Here is a 21,860-nt window from a genome sequence, read left to right on the forward strand (position 1 = left end):
ACCTAGGATCATATTCCAGATGGATTCAAGGTGGTAGTCTAGCTTTCTGCATACTTAAATGTCTACATTGCAGGTGTGATAAGAACTCCTTACAACTCCACAATCTCTTCTAATTAGACTGGTAAACAAACTGAAAAATTTCCCCCTAAAATTTGCTATCCTGCTGCTTGCCCCACCTAGACAAAAACAAAAATGAGGCCCTGAAATAGTCACTCACTGCTTAAGATATCAGCTTACTTAAAAAGAAACACTATCTTCCTTTTTTCAGTTGTTTCTAATACACTTTTTGAGTGCATATAGTGTATTTTTTGACTACTAGACACGTATGTATCCTACAGATGGCTACTGAGAGAGTACAAAATGTTGTTCAGAGGTTTTTCCTATGCTTTTAGCTTGGTACTTTACCTTTGTGAATACAGTACAACCTCAGTTATGTGAATAATATTGATAAGTTGAAATAACTGAAATTCCAGATTGGAAATTTAAATGTAATTGTTAAATAAGGAGGACATGACCCAATTTATTCATAACAAGGAAGTTGAAAGCTAAGGTTTGCATTATGTATACTCTGAATCAGCTCTCAACCTAGGCACCTATGTGGGTGTCCAAGACGGAAAAAACACAATTAATCTTTTAACGATAAGAATCCAGTCACTTGGGGCCAGATCATGAACGTACTACTTGCATCGGTTAGCAGATACTCACAGAACTAGTATAGTTGAAATCAATGGGACTACACCTGGAGTAATTGCTCACTGGTGGGAGTATGGGATTTGCAATTCGTTCCTAAGGAACTGACTCTTAGTTTAAAAAAAATAAATAAATAAAAATTGCAACACTATTGTATGCAGTGTAGTTATAGTCTTGTCAGTCCCAGGAGATTAGAGAGACAAAGTAGGTGAGATAGTATCTTTTATTGGACCATCTTCTGTTGGTGAGAGAGAGACAGCTTTCAAGCTTGTTTTTCTCACCAACAGAAGTTGGGCCAGTAATTGCTACACTAGTCATTTCAAGTTCTTTTGTATTACCCTACTTTAAAACTTTATTTTCTCTGCCATTAATCATTAACTATTGGAAAGTTAGTTTCCTTTCCTCCTCCTCTCCCCCTCCCCCCTTTTACTGGATGAAGTTGCATACATTTTTCCTGTTATCTTTCAATGGCTCTCTCCAGTTGAGAGAAGAGAGGTTAGAGGGCATTTTGCTTTCTGCTGTTCAGCACTGAAATGAGCTGATAGTTTTGGGATCTATGAAAAAGACTGCTTAGCCATAAAAAGTCCTGATCCTCAAATCTTGGCTCATGAACTACTCCCATTGACTTCAGTGGAAGTTCTTGTGGGAGTAAAATCTATTTTCATGAATAAGAGTCTTGATCAGGCCTAATCAGTTTTTAGTTATGATTTCATAACTACTTGAAGCACTAAGATCAGAAATGTACTAGGAGATATTTTAAAGCCTCTGCATCTGTTATCCTCCCTCGGCATACTACTATTGAACCTTGGCACTGGTATGCTTTTCATTGTTGAATTTTTCTCCTATCCCCTTCAAGGCAGACTATGAATTTATCAGCTCTGGTCTCTACCTTGTAGTGTTGTTACACTTGTGTGAACAACGCTTTTCTGATATGCTGGGAACTGCAAGTGAGGCCAGCACACGTGTCAGGGTGAGTGTCTCATTTTGTGGGTAGCCTTGCTTGTGTAAACATTCAGGTTGTTATTTGGTGAGTTTTTACCTTGCTATGCTCATACACTTACAGCTCATTTCCTGTGTACTTTATTTTGTAACCTCTAAAATGTGGTTGTACAGTCTAGCATAATGAGGCCATGATTTTAATTGGGGCTTCTAGGTGCTACCATAGTACAAATAGTAATGATAAAATCATAGTTCTTGTCTTCGTGGGAATTGCATCATGCAATATTAAAATAAGTGTATTTTGCTGACAAGACTATTAGTGGTTAAAATAAACAAGGCATTGAATATTTTGGAGGTCTGTTATGATAATGAAAACAAATGTGTTCAAAAAGTCAAAATGTAATTTCACAGAAGTCTGAGAGGAGCGAATCTTAACTTGAAAATATCTGATTACAAAATCTACAGTTGTGCAAGATGTACAATTCCAAATATCAAAATCACAGATGTATTCAACCAGTCTTAAAGATATCACAGTATACAAATATGCTAGTAACCCTTTATTATACTACTAGGGCCTGAACTTGTAAACACCCATTTGCAGGATTTGGCCCTTAGTTTGCACTTCTGTATTACATTGTAGCTTGCCAATTTATAATGCAATTCAAGAAATAACTAGAGGAAACTCTTCCTAGTCATATGGTTGGATATTTATCCTTAAATTGGCGCTTATTTAGGAGTGTAATAAATTATGTACTAGTAATTCAGTATCATTGGAAATCTTTCTTTGACCAAAATCTGATGTAGCAACCTAGTTATATAGCTAGAAGCTCTTTGGTATCCTATAATGGAAAAAAGCTCTTTGGCAAATTAGCTATTGAAAAGCTAGTCCTTTTAACAAGAAGAAAAACTGCAGAAAGTGTGAACCTATTCCATGAAACCTTCGAATTATCAACACATGGCCATGTCTGTTTTGTTTTGTACCAGATAGTATGCCTAGACTTTAAACATTTGGGGTAGGGAATTTGACCCTAATCTCCTACTCTGCAGGGTCATGTACATTTATGGTGCTACACGTATATAATATATTCTTATCACTGCAACTTACAATTTATGGTGTATTGACTGTGGTTCTGAAGGCAGCTATAACTAATAATTAAATTTTAATTGCTAAAAATCTAGGTTAAGAATTTCAGCGATGCCATGGGATTTGTATACCCCATTTTCATGAAAGCTAATGGGAAACTGGGCACCCAACTGTCTGAGTTCTGAAAATCTCCACCCTAATCTTTTAAAGCATTAAAGTTGTAATTAGTGACTTATTTTATTATATTTTTAAGCCTTCTATTTACTATAGTTTGCATAGGTTCCTTAGTGTAGATTCTCTGACCATCATTAGTCAAGTGGGTTCTACTTCCCCATAAAATCCCACTATATTCAGATTAATGTAGATTAAACGAGTTCACATAATCAAGTCATTACTCATTAGATCAATTTGTATACCAAGTTAGTTTGGTTTTTATATATTACAAAATGTCATTATATAAATGACATTTTGTAACACTAGGGACGAAAAGGCTTATTAAATTTTTTCCCATTTCCATAACTGACTGACTGTATATTTGACTCTTAAATTAGACATGTTTTGCAGAATATAGAGCATGAACATGACACCCTTGACTTCACTGTCAGGATTATTTTTGACACAGTGGAGATTCACACTTCCAATTGGTATTACACAATAGTCTGATACAATGTGCCTTATTTTTTTAAACTTTTAAACTTTGTACTGATGGTTTATGCTGATAAGGGCATAGAGTGATTGTCCCTTGGGAATGGCTTTGGGGTAAAGGCATAAAATGCATAGTCCTTTTTTTTTTTTTTTTTTTAAAAGAAGAAAGCAAACCTCTGTGCTAACTTGTTGCAAGTTTCTGCAGATTATTTTGCAACATTTAAATTACTTTCTCTTTGCCTTGTTTCTAGTTTATTAACCTTGCAAGAACTCTTCAGGCACATATGGAAGATATTGAAAGTAGGTGGTTTTTCCCTCACAGATTTGTTCAGTTTCACTTCAGGTTAAGTCAACATAAGGAAACTAAACTGAAAATCCTGCTTGCTATAGTACCAAACATAAATGCTGAAGCTGGCTTGTGAGTTTATACAGCAGTGACTATTTTATCATGTAACACTGGAAGGGTGGTGCAGGTGAATTGGCGTCTAGATTAAGGGCTGAAATTAGCTTTCCTAAATGTTTATAGTCTGTTGGGGAGTGGATTTATTTTTTGAGACCAGTAGGACTATCCTCTGTAATTGAAGCCTGTGCATAACAGTACCAGGATTCTTTAATTATTCAGATTAACTTGTCTCTATTTATTGGAATAATTAGTTCCCAAATTGTAGTTTGTGGTCACTTGGTGGTGACCTGCAGCCTGTTACCTTTTTATAGGGGTTTTATTAGGGGAAGGCAGCTTAAATTGCAGTTGAGACCACTTAGGCGATGCACATCCCTTCCTGTCTGGCTCCCCCAACCTGAACTATTTTAGCTATTCCTTTGTCAGCACCAGCTTTTGTGATACACACAGGCCAGTTGGAAGACCTCTAGCAGAGTGAAAGTATAGCAACTGGGTAAACTTTTCACTACCTAGTTCCTGTGCCCTGGGCTACACTGGCAGAAGCCCGCATAGCCTAGTGCTTAAACTTGCATGGATCTAAGTGTTGTGTTTTGCTTGTTGCTACGTGTAGACATTGGAAAGATACTGATGACTACTTTGATTTGTCAACCTCAATGTACGGATGACTCTTTATAGAAAAATGGAATACAGGTCATAAGGTCTGAATATGATTTCCATCCAGGAGATGAAGTGTCCAGAGTACTATAAAGATAATTCTTTGCTTGTGCTGCAGGAAACAAATTCTGATTTAGTTTCATGGGCCTGAATATGACTTCATATGGTACTGATCTAGTTGTTAGCTAGCTAATATTTTTCCAAAACCAAGGTGACCAGAAGTTTTTTATAAAATAACTTATTCCTCATGTAGGTAGTTGTGTTCCTTTTATAGTACAAACAAATTCTGGAATGAGCCTTGTTTCACCTTGAGTTTGATCTGCAGAGAATTTGACAGGTGATCTATCAATTGGCATAAACACTGAGTTTGGGAGTCTGAAATTGTAAAAACTGTGGTGAGGGAGAGCATATTTAATGCACAAACTAATTTAGTTTTTGAGGGGAAGGGGAGAATTGAGGCCAGACTTCCCTTTTAACTTACACTTAGGCTTGGCACAATTGAATTTAAATTGGTAGTCATCAGTAAATGTTGATTTTTACCTGACACAGAAATCAATGGAAAAAAATGTCCAATAATAGCAATCTGAGCATAGCTTTCCTTGCACCCATAGGGATGTGGTGGTATTGGTGTGCAGAAAGCCCTCTGCAGCCTGTAGGGTGGCCCTGTTCACTCACTCACTTTCTGGGCGTGTGAGAGCTGTCCCGAGAAAGGGGTGTTCAGCAGTGGGTGACCCCCCCCACTCTTGGGGGCTTGTCTTCCTCCCTGTAGTCCTGGCCAGAAATGTCTGCTCAGTCCCACCAGCACCACAGCCTTCCCTGCAGCCTCCGCTTCCAGGGATCCAGTTTCCCCAACAATGCAGGGAATCATCTATAGCCCTGCTGTGAAAACTGTATTAAATTGGTAAAATTGGGAGAGGGAAGGTTAAAAATAAATACTGATTGATTGAATTTACAACCCCCCCAAAAAATTGAATTCTGCCACAGCTACTTATATTGCAGCTATTCATGAACAAGTTGTTCCTGAACGCAAGTAGGTTTATCCAAGATGGTTCAAAAGTACTTATGCTGACAGTTTTCCATATAGATGATCCTAAGCTATCTCCCACTTTAGTGCTGTGTTAAGACATACTTGCTGAAATTCTTTTTTCATACTAAACAGTTCAGGGCACTAAACAGTAACAACTGCATTGCTCACCCAAAAGGCAGTTGCACTTCTGTGGTGGTGGAAGTGATTCCTGTGTGTACACAAACATCTTAGAGCATGTCAGGATGTGTGTTGCATATATGTACATCACAATTTTTTCCACAGCTTGCAAATGTGTATTCTTTCCCGTTTCCCTCTCATGCAGTTCTATATAAATTTTTACCACCATTTTCTATAGCACATAGTACTAGAGAATCTCTGAAAATTGTTACTTCGAAGCAAAAATAAGTGACACAGTATGGCTGACAGCTTCGTAAAACTATTAATTTTCTAAAGTATTCTCTGTTTGGGATAATGAATCTTTAGATATTTTAGAAATACCTGAACATACTCTGTTCACTTTGACTTTTTCTATCCCATAACCACCACTGTTAGTGTTTCCCTGCCATAGCTACTGATGTTAGTCACCATAAAGAAGGGCCAGTTTGTACTCGGGCATAAGCAGGTGCAGGTGTTTAGGTGTGTGTGTGGTTTTTTTTATTATTTAAGCCAATGGCAGCTGCATGTAATGTTGGGGATAAATTTTTTTTAAGAGCCTGCATTCTACTTGGAAAATCTTGCATTTTAACATAGGTTTGAATGGTCTGATTCTTGTGATAGAAAATTCTGAATTTTGGTATTATAAATTAAAAAATCTCTTCTACTCACATTTAAACTAAAAACCACTTTAATTCTACATTTTACAGACCTTTAAGAAGGCTTCTGATTGTACTATATTCTTCCAACAGCTTCAGAGGATGATTCTGAAGATAGTGATGCTGGCAGAAGTTTTGACACTGCTTAATGCTGCAAGAGCCAAACAGAAGTGCTGCAAAGATGCTGAACTGAGTACCATCAATATGCATTTATTTTTTGCTCTTTAGTAGAAAGCGCATTGAATATTACTATAGTTTTTAAAGCATTACTGAACTCAATCTATTGCTGCATACCAGAACACAAACAGTGAATTTGAAAAGTATTCAGCAAGGTGTGCAAGAGTTAGATATACAATGCTGTATCCCCTTTGAGATGGGATGTTATGCCTCATTTTGAAAAAGTAGATTTTAAATATTTAAGGAAGTCCTATCTCCCTTTCTATTAACTTCTTACTATAGTCAGTTAGATTGCTGGATTGGTCTATCAAGTTTTTCTCCTATACTGGTAATTGTGTGTCTTTTGGGTGGCGGGACCCGTGTACTTATAGCATAAATTTTCCTTTTAAAAATGCTTATGTTGTAGTTTCTTATAATCACTTGCTTCCAGTGTTAACATAGGATGAATGGGTACTGTAAAACTACAGTATTCGGTTTCCAAATTTTATTTGAAGAGTGTTTAAACTCAACAGCAATAAGAACGTGCAAGGGGCTTCTACTATTAAAGTGATGATAGCTTTTTTATGTACTGATTTGGAAATTTGAGATTATATTTGATATTATGTGGATATTCCATTAAGGAAGTATTGCAGCTGTAAACTCTTGCATTTTGGCATTCCTGGCAGAAATGCAACTTGATAGGATTTAAAATCTTAATTGACCTGTTTAGCTTAAAAACCTTTTTTAGATCCCACATTCACTGTTAAAGCACTGGTTATATCAATGTGTTTTCTAGTGTTGTCACTTCTTTATAAATAAAGATGATGCATAGAACTGCGCTGGAATGTTCCTTTTTTAAACATGGGTAACTGTAGAGCTGTCTTCCTAAATTTAACATGGTAGCAAGATGTACACATCTCACCTTGTAAGTCTGGTAACTTATATACTGTCTTAACGTTCTCTGTAACCTGGGGAACAATTTACTGGTATAAAAACTAATACCACTCTGGGAATACCAACTTGGAAGAAGAAAGGTTGAATATACATTCTTGTGATCTACAGAAAAGAGCCTTTTTCTGTAGAACATTTCATTATCTAGGTTCAGATCTCTACCTATCCTTTTTACACCTGCATTTGGTTAGACATCTGTCAAGAAGTAGATTACTATTGACTAACTTTTTCAAGGGGAACAGATACATAAAATGGTACAAGGAGAGTCCCTCTGTTCTATACCATAAGTAGAATTCTTCCTTCAAGCTCAATTTGTGTAATATGCATAAGTACTGTAGAATCTACCAATTCTGAGATTAAGAGCTGCCCTGTTGGATTATCTAGGAAATCCACTACCAACACAGGCCAGTTCTTGACTGTATATAGTTGAAACAAGTTTTAAGTGACTAGTAACATGGCTTCTACTACTTCCTGCCATGGAGGAGGTGTGGCCAGTCAAGACTCTGCTACTAGGCCTAAGCAACCTTTTGCTGGGCCCAGGACAAATTTATAACACAGGCGTCTATCCCATCCTTACAGACACACTAATGAAAGAAAAAATTAATTTTATTTTTGAAAGGGCACACACAGGCCTCATCACTTTACAACTTTAGTTTGGTCTTTTTATTGCAAAATCACACGTGATCTCACAACATTTATTTTTTCTTGAGTTCACACTCAGTAGACAAAACAGCAAGGTGACTTAAGTGTTCCTGTGCCATAGTAAATAATCTACAGTTTCTGATGAGTGCTAGCTTGCTGAAACTTTTTTCTACTTCTGCCAATCCACCGGCAGTGTGCAAAAAATTCTTAAAGCTATGTACACTTCACTAAAAATTAGTTGTAAATCTCATTAATAAGATAACTAATGGCAGTTCAAGGTCCTTCCCAAAAGTAGACTCGAGCCAGTCTCAAAGTGTTGTTGTTTATACCCCCCACCAAAAAAATATCTTGCATTTAAGGAAAACTATGGCCAACATCTTTTGGTATTGGCTTCCCTAGCTTCTGAATTTTGAAGAAATGTTAATAAAAAAAAAATTGTATTTGGTGTACTACAATCTAATGTTTTTTAGCCACAATCCTGAATCTTAAAATAAAAAAAAACCCCAACACACATCACTAAGTAATGCAGCACTACTTTCTCCTACTTGTTGAAAACCTGAGTCTGATGGTAATATTACATAATTACCTTTGGAAGCCATGAGATTGGAATCGCCACAACACTGCTGTTTTTCTTCATCCGGTTTCCCAGTTTGTGCATTGCTTGAACCAGGCTGTTGAGAGGCCTTGTCTGACTAGAAAAATTAGATCATGGATTGACATCCTTCAGCTTCTTTTCTTTACCTTTCTTTAAGCTCTGAAGTTTCTGGCTGCCTGATTTGTATTTAATGCCAGACATGGCACACATTAATACACCGTGACCAATGCCCTCTATGCAGCTTGAAGTACTGTTGTGTCTCAACCCTTCTAGGCACCCTGGAGGACCAACTCACTGTTCAGAATGTTGCTTCTGTTCAAACACTGCATCTGATTGGCTCAGTTAGATTGTGAGATCTGGATGCTGCATAGATACACAGGTACAATCAAACATACTGAGATTATATAAATAAATGTTTAGTCAAACTCAAATCTAAATTTTAGCCGGAATTTTTTTTCATGGTGATGGGCTTGTGGCCCTCTATCTGGGCTCCTTGGTGGATCAGGCCCCCATAACGTATACCCATTTCACCTCACTTTACTTGGGGCCTTAACTGAATTAAAAAAAGCTAGCTTCCTTTACCACTGACGTTTACACATATTTACATTTTGCAGTGCACTCTGAACTAACTATTTGCCTCTAGTGAGGTTTACTACTTAAGTTTGCATAAGTGAGCACAATTACTGCTGTCATGCCTGTGGGTATGTATGTCTAAAAATAAAAAGCTGACCAGATTGCTAACTTGGGTTTAGATAGCAGTATAGACATGCCAACTGAGCTTTTAATTCAAGTTAGCAGCTCAAATTCAACACCACGCATCTATAGGCTTTAACAAGTTCCTAACCCAAGTTAATAGTGTTACTGTCTCCATTACTGTTTTTTTGAAAACGTGGACAGCACCCATCTATACTTCACAGGAATCTGAACCTTTAATACAATCCCCCTAATCTGTTTGTCTATGGGGTCTGAGAATGATGTTTCTCTTGTTTAGTGACTTGACAATCAACAGACCTGGAGTGCTGCTGTCTGTGTAGCTGAGAATGCTGCCAAGGAGTGGTCACTTGATCCACAACTTCTGTATGTAAACCAGAAAGTACTATAGCTTTGCTACAACATTTTGGCTATGACTGTAAACTTAGATCTAGGGTGTCTCAACTCTGCACCAGAGTGCAAGAGTAGCTTATACTGCTGTAAATTCAGAGAAGAGCTTCCATTCAATTACTTGGTGCACTCCTTGTTCATGATTAGTATCTTTAACACTAGGGTTAGGTGCTATCATAGAATATCAGGGTTGGAAGGGACCTCAGGAGGTCATCTAGTCCAATGCCCTGCTCAAAGCAGGACCAATCCCCAACTAAATCTAAAGCTGTCCTTTTAAAAGCTAGACTCGGGCAAATTTGAATGGCACCTTGAGAATTTTCCCTGGTCCCTCTACAGGAATGAATACTGCTGAATACCTCAACAAACATTCTATTCAGCCCTTAGACAACATACACAGTAGTGCCACGCATCGGAATGTTTAAAAGAATCAACAAAACAGCATTGTCGGTGTGGGGGAAAACAGGGATGGGGGCACTGGCTGGAGCAATAGGCATGAAGCTTTCTAATGTTTGAACCATTTAGATTCTGTAATAAGATTTAATGAAGAGAGATGAGACTGGCTATAGAAGCTGAGCTCAGAGCACCTAAGGAGGTGAGGGACTGCAAAAAAGGAAGACTACTACATTTCCTACTGTTCTCATTATTTTATATGTATAGAGAATAAAGTCAGCCTCCATTTCTTTGCCGTTCCAATACAGTTTCTGCTCCAGAAATACAAAGAGGTGTCCGGTGGCACCTTAAATACTAACACATTTATTTGAGCATAAGCTTGTGTGGGTAAAAAAACCCACTTCAAGCTTTACCCACAAAAGTTTATGCCCAAATAAACCTGTTAGTCTTTAAGGTGCCACCAGATTCCTCGTTGTTTTTGTGGATACAGACTAGCATGGCTACCCTTCTGATACTTGCTCAAGAAATGAAGATTTCATTCCATTAAGTTCTGAAGGAAGCATACAATATACATATAAATATGCTGTTCCTTATCATGCTATCATCATTTACTGACTTTTGCTTGGTGTGTATCAAATCTACCTTCTCGGATAACAATTCCTTTGCTTCACAGAGATGTGGACCTCCCTTGAGAATCTTCACTCAAAGTTTTGGTCTTTTTGCAGTCTCACTGGGTAAAATGCAACATTTTAAAGCATAGAAAAGGAAATTTGTGGCAACAGAGTACACATGCACACAGCAATCTTTCAATTTAGTTTTATATATTAAAACAGTTGCAAGTTAGCCAGATGAACTCTTGGCAAACAGTTTGCCCAATAGTTTCCCCCTTAAAAAAATAGGATGACTACATATTGCAGGGTATAGAAGGCTAATTTTGCAATCAAATAAGCATGGCTATGATGATAGATGCTAAACCCTGATCTGTGGAGGCAGATCCCTGTTCCTGTGCAGAGGCCAAATTACTTCCATGCAACTTTAAGGGTCTGCCCATCTGCATCATATTGCACAACTGGGGCCAAGACTTGACCTCTTAATCCTGCAGCTACAATTAGCTGCAACTACAAAATGAGAGAGTTTTTGAACATTTGGACTTTAAGCCTAGCTTGAACTGGGCAATTAATTTGAGGAATTTCACCTTCCTCTTAAATTGTTTGCAGATAATTTGCTCAGTTTTGTCTGAAATTACTCATTTTGGGCAATAGCACTTTTTTTTTTAATCCCAGTTTCATGAGTCTGAATGGGTTGAAGTTCAGACTGTTTTGACAACACAGATCACGTGGCTCATTTCTGTGCATTGACTGGAAGTTCTTTGAATTAAGTTTCCAGTGCAAACACAAATTCAAATTTTCTTTCTATACTATCCATTTAAAAGTAGATAGTCACAGAAATGAAAACCAGTCGTGAACACAGATGAAACAAATTAATTTAAAACCCATTATGGAAATCTTGCAGAATTTTTGAAATCTTAACATTTGTGGCATAATTAAATGCTTGCTCTTTTCAGAATGACACTTTACTGAGACAGACCAACTCATACATTAAAGTATTTCCAGGTGTACTAAAATACATTTGGAGAGAATTTTGAATATGAACCCTGACAGCCCAATGGGAAATACTTTAGCCTATTTTTAGTCTGTCTTCTCTATCTGTGTCCTAACAAGTAGCACATTATTACATGAGTAAAGTTATGCATGTGCTTAAGTGGTTACAGGACTGAAGCCTAAATATGGGTAAGGTGTCACTTTCTGGCATTTAAATAAAATTGTATAATTTTAAATTTTAAGCAGTATACTCATTTTCTTCATCTATTAGAACAGTTTCATCACTGTATGGCGTTTCAGCTGTTGAATTGTGTGTTATACATAAAGCTCCAGAAGCAGAAGAAATATTTCTTTTGTACAGGAACCAAAATAATGCTGCAGAAACTGTCACAACTATGGTAAAAATTATGACCAAGGTGGTAGTCAAAGCAGTTTTATCTGAAACAAAAGAAGACAGTCTTTAAATGGCCATCCATACACCAGATATCTATACTAAAGGAGATATAAACATTAAGTGCACAGTTATCCAGTTTATTTTATAATTAATTGCATTCATATTGTTTGTTCAGTGGCAGCAAATGGAAACCTTGGGATTATTTGGCAAACATGCTAAACCATTAGCTCTTCCTTTCCTGTAATCTAGTCTGTCTTCATAGTTGACTTTTTTTGTCATTTAATTGTTTAGAAAAATTCCAATGGTTGGGACTTCTTTTCAAATCCCAGTTTCTCCTCTTCATTTTCCAGAATTCTTTAACCAAATAAATATTCTGATGTTAAAAAGGGATGAACTCCTCTAGGCATCGCACTTTACACATCACTAAAATATGAATTAACTTTATTTTGGCAGAAGTATTTTATAGCTGTGCTTTTTTCCAAGGGATTAATCCCAAGAGTGGAGCAAACATAATGGAAGACCAAGTTACCATTTTTTCTCATCTCTCAGTGGAAAATTACATGTGGAAATGGTACATTTATAGGTGTCAGGGAATCCAATTCAGAATGTGCTCCTGCTAGTGCTCACTGTAGGAAAACCTGCTCCTCGTGTACAATGTGGGGTTAAAAAAAAAATTAAACTAGCACCCACTGATCCTATGCCTTTCTTGATAAACAAAGAATCTGCAGTAGTCAAGGAATGAGAATAGAACTTATCCCTAAGTGTCACAAATACTGTGAAAATACGGAGCTGTTGCATGCCTAAAGGTTATCATTCTTTCTTTTCATTCCCCTTATTGCCTACTCGGGGTTTTAGTGGTTCCAAGAGTCTACCACGGAAGGAATATCCGTACTAGCTCTGAATAGACCAGCTGACAAGGGGAATTTAGACGCATGATTACACAGATCCATATTAAGCCCTCACCTCAGTGTAAATCAAGAGTAACTCCACCCAGGTCAACAGTCAGCCACTCCAGATGTACAAAGGTGTAAGGAGAGGATATGGCTCAGATCAAAAGTCCCACATGAAAAGGCAGTGGTCACGTCCAGCAACAAAGGAACTAACGTCTAAACCCAGCCATGTAAATTCCATTCCCCACAGAAATAGCTACACAAAGCCTGATTATTAGAACTTGCCGCTGAGGAAGTGGGGGTGACTTCCATCATTTGGGCTCAGGAAAAACTAGTGCCTTTGAATATTTAAAAATTTAAACTAGTTCAGAAAGTTGTTTGTATCTGATTGCAGCCATGGTTTTGTTCAATTGAAATGAGCAGTGACCCAGACATTTTTGAGCAAAACTACTCATTCAACAGGAAGGTTCTATTGGTTTCGGAGGAGAATATCCTGAATCAATCCAGATGCTTCAGAAATATTCCATTCAAGCTTATGTTAACCATTTAGTTCAGAACCTCCACTGATATCAGAGAATTTCTATTCTGTACAAAGTGATAAGCTATTCAGATTTAAAAGGGAGAGAAAGTAGCTTATTTAAAAAAATGTGAATTTCTATTAAAAACATTACATTTCTAGTTTTGATTAAAAATATGAACTTATGCTATTTTGTTAAAATGGGGCATTAACTGCCACCAGGTAAAAATGGGTTAACATTTGGCAGACAAGGAAACTTACACAGACATCAGGCAATTTATCTTCCAAGACAGTCACTTTCTCCATTTTCTTTAATTGTTTTACAGGCCTCTTAACTCAATATTGATCCGATTAGCAAATATTTCATTAACATGACTATAAAGAAAACTGAAAATGTCTTTTGAACAAAATGACCTCAGTGTCCTGGGGATTATGTGATAAAAGTAATGTTGATTCCTGACTTGAAGAGGTTACTATGAGCTCAGATAGGGATGTCCTCTCTTGTATTGCACTACTGAAAATCTTACTCTGCTAAAATGGTAAAATAATTGAAGTTATGGAACTGATCAAGCAAAGTGACATATTTATAAACTGGTTCTGAATATGTATCTTTATGACTAGTTAAATTACATACTAGTTACTCTTACACATAGTAGGGCTATCCCCAGCAAGGGACATCTGTTCCTGACCCTTAATTTAAGGCTTGTGTAAGTACACAAGATGCCATGTTGGGTTTCTAAAAATGCTTCCTGTTACAAAAATGGTTTCATCTCATACCTATTTGCGCCACACATGGATGAAGAATAATTTTGAAGTGTTTCTTTTTGAAATGTTGTTAACCTGTTGGGGCCTATTCATAGTGGTGACACAACTATGTTGCTGAAGTCATTTTTATGACAGAGTTTAAAAGTCATTTCCAAACACAATCCATTTTGAAGTGCAGGTGGGGCCTGAAAAGCACTTTAATTATCACTGTATATGTACAGCCAACAACCCTAGAGATTTCCTCTGGTCTGAAGACCATCCTTATGTTTTAAGCTGAGTAATTTTAGTACATTTTGAATTCTTGGATGATTTAGCAAATGGAGGAGGTAGGTAGAAACTAGGCAGAGGCCAGTGAGAGTTCTGTCTAGGAAGGGAGATGGATAAAGCTCCACTTGTTACTTTGAACAAACCCTTTAGGGGTTAGTCATAACAGTTGCAGGTTTGATAAAGAAAAAGGGAATTCCTATCAGTTTAGGGTTACCATATTTCAGGTTCCCAAAAAAGAGGACACTGTCAGAGGTGGGGGGAGGAGGGAGAGCTGGATGAGTATTTGGAAGGATGCTGGAGGGGTGTGCGTACTGGGAAGGATACCTGAGGGAAGCTGGAGGGGGTACCTGCAGCCTCTTTGAAAAAGAATTTTTAAAAATGAGGTGGTGTCCGGGAAAACCCAGATGTATGGTAACCATATATCAGTTTATTTCTTTATCTATTTTACATCCAAGAGATAAACATGACTAACCATCCAAAGTGAGCTGGAAAATGTCACAATCTCTGCAACCCTGACCTACCTCTCTACGAGCAGTGGGAATTTTACTAACCTCTTGCCTTTTGAAGTTCTAATATAAGTAATAAAGCTCTTTCCCTTCCTTGTGAAAGCTTAGTCTAATATTATAACAACAAAATACCAGCTGACATAATATGTATGCACATCACTTAAGATAAGGTAATAAATCAAGATGTGTATTTCTATAACCAGGAGAAATACAGTGTCTCTTTTTTTGGAGGTGGGAGTTGGGAAGCAAGTGAGTGGGGCAGTGAATAATATCCATAAAATGTTTGTAAACTTCACGCAAAGGTATGTAAACACTCACCTGGTAAGTACTTCTTTTCATATGCAACTACAAGGAAAAAAAAAGATTTAAAATTATGTGTTTAGCTTGTTTCATGTTTGTATGAAATAAACTACTGTTTTCAAAGAAAGTTAATTTTTAATCACAGTTTTTGATGTACCTTAGAGACTAACCAATTTATTTGAGCATGAGCTTTCGTGAGCTACAGCTCACTTCATCAGATGTTTACCGTGGAAACTGCAGCAGACTTTATATACACACAGAAATCATGAAACAATACCTCCTCCCACCCCACTGTCCTGCTGGTAATAGCTTATCTAAAGTGATCAACAGGTGGGCCATTTCCAGCACAAATCCAGGTTTTCTCACCCTCCACCCCCCCACACAAATTCACTCTCCTGCTGGTGCTAGCCCATCCAAAGTGACAACTCTTTACATAATCAAGTCGGGCTATTTCCTGCATAGATCAAGGTTTTCTCACATCCCCCCCACCCCCATACACACACAAACTCACTCTCCTGCTGGTAATAGCTCATCTAAACTGACCATTCTCCAGGTTTAAATCCAAGTTAAACCAGAACATCTGGGGGGGGGGGGGTAGGAAAAAACAAGAGGAAACAGGCTACCTTGCATAATGACTTAGCCACTCCCAGTCTCTATTTAAGCCTAAATTAATAGTATCCAATTTGCAAATGAATTCCAATTCAGCAGTTTCTCGCTGGAGTCTGGATTTGAAGTTTTTTTGTTTTAAGATAGCGACCTTCATGTCTGTGATTGCGTGACCAGAGAGATTGAAGTGTTCTCCGACTGGTTTATGAATGTTATAATTCTTGACATCTGATTTGTGTCCATTTATTCTTTTACGTAGAGACTGTCCAGTTTGACCAATGTACATGGCAGAGGGGCATGTACATTGGTCAAACTGGACAGTCTCTACGTAAAAGAATAAATGGACACAAATCAGATGTCAAGAATTATAACATTCATAAACCAGTCGGAGAACACTTCAATCTCTCTGGTCACGCAATCACAGACATGAAGGTCGCTATCTTAAAACAAAAAAACTTCAAATCCAGACTCCAGCGAGAAACTGCTGAATTGGAATTCATTTGCAAATTGGATACTATTAATTTAGGCTTAAATAGAGACTGGGAGTGGCTAAGTCATTATGCAAGGTAGCCTGTTTCCTCTTGTTTTTTCCTACCCCCCCCCCCCAGATGTTCTGGTTTAACTTGGATTTAAACCTGGAGAATGGTCAGTTTAGATGAGCTATTACCAGCAGGAGAGTGAGTTTGTGTGTGTATGGGGGTGGGGGGGATGTGAGAAAACCTTGATCTATGCAGGAAATAGCCCGACTTGATTATGTAAAGAGTTGTCACTTTGGATGGGCTAGCACCAGCAGGAGAGTGAATTTGTGTGGGGGGGTGGAGGGTGAGAAAACCTGGATTTGTGCTGGAAATGGCCCACCTGTTGATCACTTTAGATAAGCTATTACCAGCAGGACAGTGGGGTGGGAGGAGGTATTGTTTCATGATTTCTGTGTGTATATAAAGTCTGCTGCAGTTTCCACGGTAAACATCTGATGAAGTGAGCTGTAGCTCACGAAAGCTCATGCTCAAATAAATTGGTTAGTCTCTAAGGTGCCACAAGTACTCCTTTTCTTTTTGCGAATACAGACTAACACGGCTGTTCCTCTGAAACCTGTCAGTTTTTGATGTGTAAGCAATTGAGAGAATACATTCTCACAGAAAAAAGTTTACCTCACTGTATTATTAAAAAAAGATGGCCCCACCACTCATGCAGGTGTCTATGAAGTCAACAGAAAAAGAAGAATAAGGTAACGTAAGTGTGGTTGACAGGAGGTGTCATTTAAGTGTGAAACTAGGAGCCAGACTCGAATCTCACTTCTGTGACTAAAAGAAAAGGAGAACTTGTGGCACCTTAGAGACTAACAAATTTATTTGAGCATAAGCTTTCGTGAGCTACAGCTCACTTCATCGGATGGATGTATCCGATGAAGTGAGCTGTAGCTCACGAAAGCTTATGCTCAAATAAATTTGTTAGTCTCTAAGGTGCCACAAGTCCTCCTTTTCTTTTGCGAATACAGACTAACACGGCTGCTACTCTGAAACCTGGCTTCTGTGACTGGCTCCTGTATGTCCTCAGTCAAGTCACTTTGGCTCCCATCTACACCATGGGCCTTATTCTTCTCTCATTCGTCAGGGTAAGTGCCTTGCTTTCAACAGTTACTCCTAATTTGCACTGGTAAGAGAAGAGGACTAGGACCCTATAAGTATAACTTTGTTTTTATAACCAGGTTGCGACATGCTCATCAAACACAGCTGCCAAATGTCAACACTGAACTTTCTTTTCCCACAACATACCAATGCATCTACATGGCTCCACATCCACATAACTTACATTTCTAAAACTAACCGCAGCACAATGTATTATCATTGTAGTAAACTAGGGGCTATTGTAATTCCTGTTAATATATGGTTCTTCAATAAGGATTTTGAGACAGTGACACAGCAAACTCATGTTTTTAGATATATGGTGTTGTCTTCTAGAAAACTGAACTATTATACAAAAAAGGATCACCCACCAACACACAACTGGACAGTAGTGGTAGGGCAAGGCTACAGAGAGATCTCTAACATAAGCATGAACACTCCTTCTCTGTAGCTTCCCTTAGACTGAAATTATATGCACAGTCATGTGGTTAACTCCTCTAGAACTTTAGATGAATTCTCTCTGCAAGCTAGTCAAGGGGTCAATAATTCAGATAATTATCAGTAAATCAGAAAAACAATAGCTTTTATAGTCCACAAGACTTGTGGCTTGTCTACACTTAAAATGCTACAGCTGCACTGATGCCGCTGTAGCACTTCAGTGTAGACACTATCTACGCTGATGGGAGAGATTCTCCTGTCGGCATAGGTAATGCACCTCCCCAAAGGGCGGTAGCTAGGAGAATGGAAGAATTCTTCTGTCCACCTAGCACTGTCTATACAGGGATGTAGGCTGGCTTACTTACGCCTCTCTGGGGTATGGATTTTTTTACCCCATAACCAATGTAATTAAACCGAACTAATTTTTTATTGTAGATCAGGCCTTGGCCAAAGTAGAGTACTGGAAAACAACCCAGAACCAGCCCAAAGGAGAGAGAGGAATAAGGTTTCTGGAAGAACTGTTTAAATTATAGCACCATTAAAGCCTATTTTTACACATACTGTGAAATCTAGTCTATTAATTGTTAAAGACCAAACACATAGTGAAACAAAATTATAAAAAATACAGTTATGGGGGTGTGGCTAAGGCAGCAAACAAGATGGTGGCATAATCCAGTTCTCTGCAATAAATGGCAGTGGGGGAATAAATGAAAGTGATTTAAAAAGATAAAAAGAACCAAGCCAACCTGAACCCACAGATCCATGCCTTAAATTTGAATAACCATCAGTAGAGCAAGCTTTGAAAAACAGGAGAGGGAAAAAAAAGGGGGGGGTGAAGAGAACTGGCAGATCCCAGTCCCACAGAGCAACCTCTGTGGGAGAAAAATTGAGCAACTGAATCCAGTGCCATCAGCTTTCAGAACATATTAAAAATGACTCTGCAAGCCCAGAGATACTTAACTGGACCCTCATTACCCTGTAAAGAGACAGGGGTGAGTGTAGCAAAATTAAAAAAAATAATAACTTGTACTATTGTGTCTGGGAGAGGAAGTGTGGCAGAGGCCATTCTGGAAAGATCAGACAAATAAAAGAGAAGTGCAGCAAGAGCCATCTTTAGAGAGAGGCAACTAGCAAGAAGGAAAGACAAGAAGATCTAGATGTCTGTGAAAGGAAAGAGATCTTCCAATATAAATATCTGTTCCCTCAAAACAAAGACGTGGCTACTAAAGAGAGTAACTTCCCCTCCAGCAAATTACGAAGACAGGTGGAGAAAGCCCAGTCACTATCTGTCCTGAAGGACCTGCTGTTAAAAACAAAAAAAGATGAATATGGAGATGAGGAAAGAGTTCTAGGCTTATAATAAAGAAATAAAAAATGAAGTTAATCATATGAATGGGAAAATATCAGATGTGGAAACAGGATTAATCAAGCAGTTGGACAGCATTACTAATCTAAATGAAAGAATTCAAATAATTGAGGGGAAAAAAGAAAAGAAAAAAAAACAATTAAAAATGGAGGACATGGAAAATACAGAACACAGGAACATAGCAAGGATTAAGAGTATTCCAGAGGAGACTGAAGGGAGAAATCTACTGGTCACACTGGATGCTACTTTCCATGACATATTAAAATCGGCAAATAAAGTATTATATATTGCAGGGGAATGAGATTCCTGATTTGTGGAAAGACAACAATTGCGGCAATTCCTAAAGACGGAAGAGATCTTAACAATTGTGCATCATAACACCTATTTATTTATTTAATGTTGATGCTAAAATTTATGCAAAGGTGTTAGCAAACAGATAATGGGTATGTCTGCAGCTGGCCCGGGTGAGCTGATTTGGGCTTATGGAGCTTTAGCCCTGAAGCCAAGACTGCTATGTAGACTTTTTTCTTGGGGGGGGGGGGGGTGGAAAGGAGTCCCAGAGCTTGGGCTCCTCCCAAGCCCGAACATCAACACAGCAATTTTATAGCCCCGCAGCCCAAGCCCTGAGAGCCCAAGACAGCCGACCCAGGCCAGCCATGGGTGTTTAATTGCTGTGCAGTCGTACCCTGAGTGTCATCTTGCCCAAATATGTTCCCCTGGACCAGTCGGGATTTGCCAATACAGAGAAGGACCGGGATATCACACAGGAAGATCTCAATGACCTTGTAAACTGGAATAATAGTAATAGGATGAAATTTAATAGTGAAAAGTGCAAGGTCATGCATTTAGGGATTAATAACAAGAATTTCTGTTATAAACTGGGGACACATTACCTGGAAGTAACAGAGGAGGAGAAGGACCTCCGAGTATTGGTTGATCATAGGATGTCTATGAGCCACCAATGTGATGTGGCCGTGAAAAAAGCTAACGTGGTCTTGGGATGCATCAGACGAGGTATTTCCAGTAGAGATAAGGTGTTAGTACCGTTATACAAGGTAGTGGTGAGACCTCATCTGGAATACTGCGTGCAGTTCTGGTCTCCCAGGTTGAAGAAGGATGAATTCAAACTGGAACAGGTACAGAGAAGGGAACTAGGATGATCCGAGGAATGGAAAACCTGTCCTATGAAGGGAGACTCCAAGAGCTTGGCTTGTTTAGCCTAACTAAAAGAAGTCTGAGAGGAGATATGATTACTATCTATAAATATATCAGAGGGATAAATACCACGGAGGGAGAAGAATTATTTAAGTTCAGTACAGTGTGGACACAAGAACAAATGGATATAAACTGGCAGTCAGGAAGTTTAGACTTGAAATTAGACGAAGGTTTCTAACCATCAGAGGACTGAAGTTCTGGAACAGCCTTTCAAGGGAAGCAGTGGGGGCAAAAGACATATCTGGCTTCAAGACAAAGCTTGATAAGTTTATGGAGGAGATGATACGATGGGATAGCCTAATTTTGGCAATTAATTGATCTTCGACTACTAATGGTAGATATGCCCAATGGCCTGTGATGGGATGGGATCCAAGTTACTACAGAGAATTCTTTCTTGGGTGTCTGGCTGTTGAGTCCTGCCCACATGCTCAGGGTTTAGCTGATCGTCGTATCTGGGGTCAGGAAGGAATTTTCCCCCAGGGCAGATTGGCAGAGACCCTAGGGTTTTTCGCCTTCCTCTGCAGTGTGGGGCATGGGTCACTTGCTGGAGGATTCTCTGCACCTTTATGTCTTTAAACCACGATTTGAGGACTTCAATAACTCAGACATAAGTTAGGGGTTTGTTACAGGAGTTGGTGGGTGAGATTCCGTGGCCTGCGTTGTGCAGGAGGTCAGCCTAGATGATCATAATGGTCCCTTCTGACCTTAAAGTCTATGATTCTATGTTGTTCAAAGGAATATCTGATATCAGAACTCTGAATTGAACTATAATGTTAATTCTAGCCATACTTCCCGTGTGCTACTTTCTTTGGATGTTGAGAAAGCCTTCGACTGTCTGGAACATGAGCACCTCAGAGAGATTTTGGAAATCAGTGTTATAGGGGCATGTCGGCACTATATACTCATCCTCAAGCATCTGCTTTGGTTAATGGTCATCAATCGCCTCCTTTTAATTTGTTAAGGGGTATAGCCAGGGTTGCCTGTTATTCCCCCTGTTGTTTGCTTTGGCAATGAAGCCATTTGCAATAAAGCAGGGGTCTCCAAGTCCCGGACCACGGGCCACCTGAGGCCCAAGAACCTCCCCACTGTAGCCCACTGAGGAGAGACGCATACAGCCATGACGCCAGCAATGTCTGCTGCAGGTACTGCCCCCTGCAGCTCCCATTGGCTAGGGGACAGGGACAGAGACACCATCACTAGTTGCCGGGCAGAGTCAGCCATGGAGGCAGCATCACTTTTTTCCACAACGAATATAAACAAGTCAAAATACCAAACACAACTATC

General features: G+C 38.7%; 2 protein-coding genes across 6 annotated transcripts in view; one reads left to right on the top strand and one right to left on the bottom strand.

Annotated features, from left to right (window-relative positions):
• MARCHF7 (membrane associated ring-CH-type finger 7) overlaps positions 1-7,241 on the top strand; it is a 33,749-nt gene extending 26,508 nt beyond the window's left edge. For 3 of the 5 annotated variants that reach the window (XM_073305590.2, XM_073305593.2, XM_073305596.1), the window contains 3 exons: positions 1,547-1,660; positions 3,610-3,658; positions 6,345-6,484. In XM_073305590.2, the coding sequence (XP_073161691.1) occupies positions 1,547-1,660; positions 3,610-3,658; positions 6,345-6,400 (219 nt within the window). In that variant the 3' untranslated portion in view covers positions 6,401-6,484. Of the gene's footprint in view, positions 1-1,546; positions 1,661-3,609; positions 3,659-6,302 lie in introns of all 5 variants that reach the window. The other 2 variants (XM_073305591.2, XM_073305592.2) reach the window with 2 other exon arrangements.
• A 705-nt stretch (positions 7,242-7,946) lies between these two features.
• The window catches only part of CD302 (CD302 molecule), a 39,394-nt gene continuing 25,480 nt past the window's right edge, over positions 7,947-21,860 (bottom strand). Inside the window, exons 5-6 of the mRNA XM_073305597.1 lie at positions 15,345-15,371; positions 7,947-12,125 (exon numbers count right to left, since the gene is read on the bottom strand). Coding sequence (XP_073161698.1) covers positions 11,926-12,125; positions 15,345-15,371 — 227 coding nt within the window. The 3' untranslated portion in view covers positions 7,947-11,925. The remainder of the gene's footprint in view (positions 12,126-15,344; positions 15,372-21,860) is intronic.

This window comes from Lepidochelys kempii, chromosome 11, assembly GCF_965140285.1.
Source record: "Lepidochelys kempii isolate rLepKem1 chromosome 11, rLepKem1.hap1, whole genome shotgun sequence".
Taxonomy (NCBI): domain Eukaryota; kingdom Metazoa; phylum Chordata; order Testudines; family Cheloniidae; genus Lepidochelys; species Lepidochelys kempii.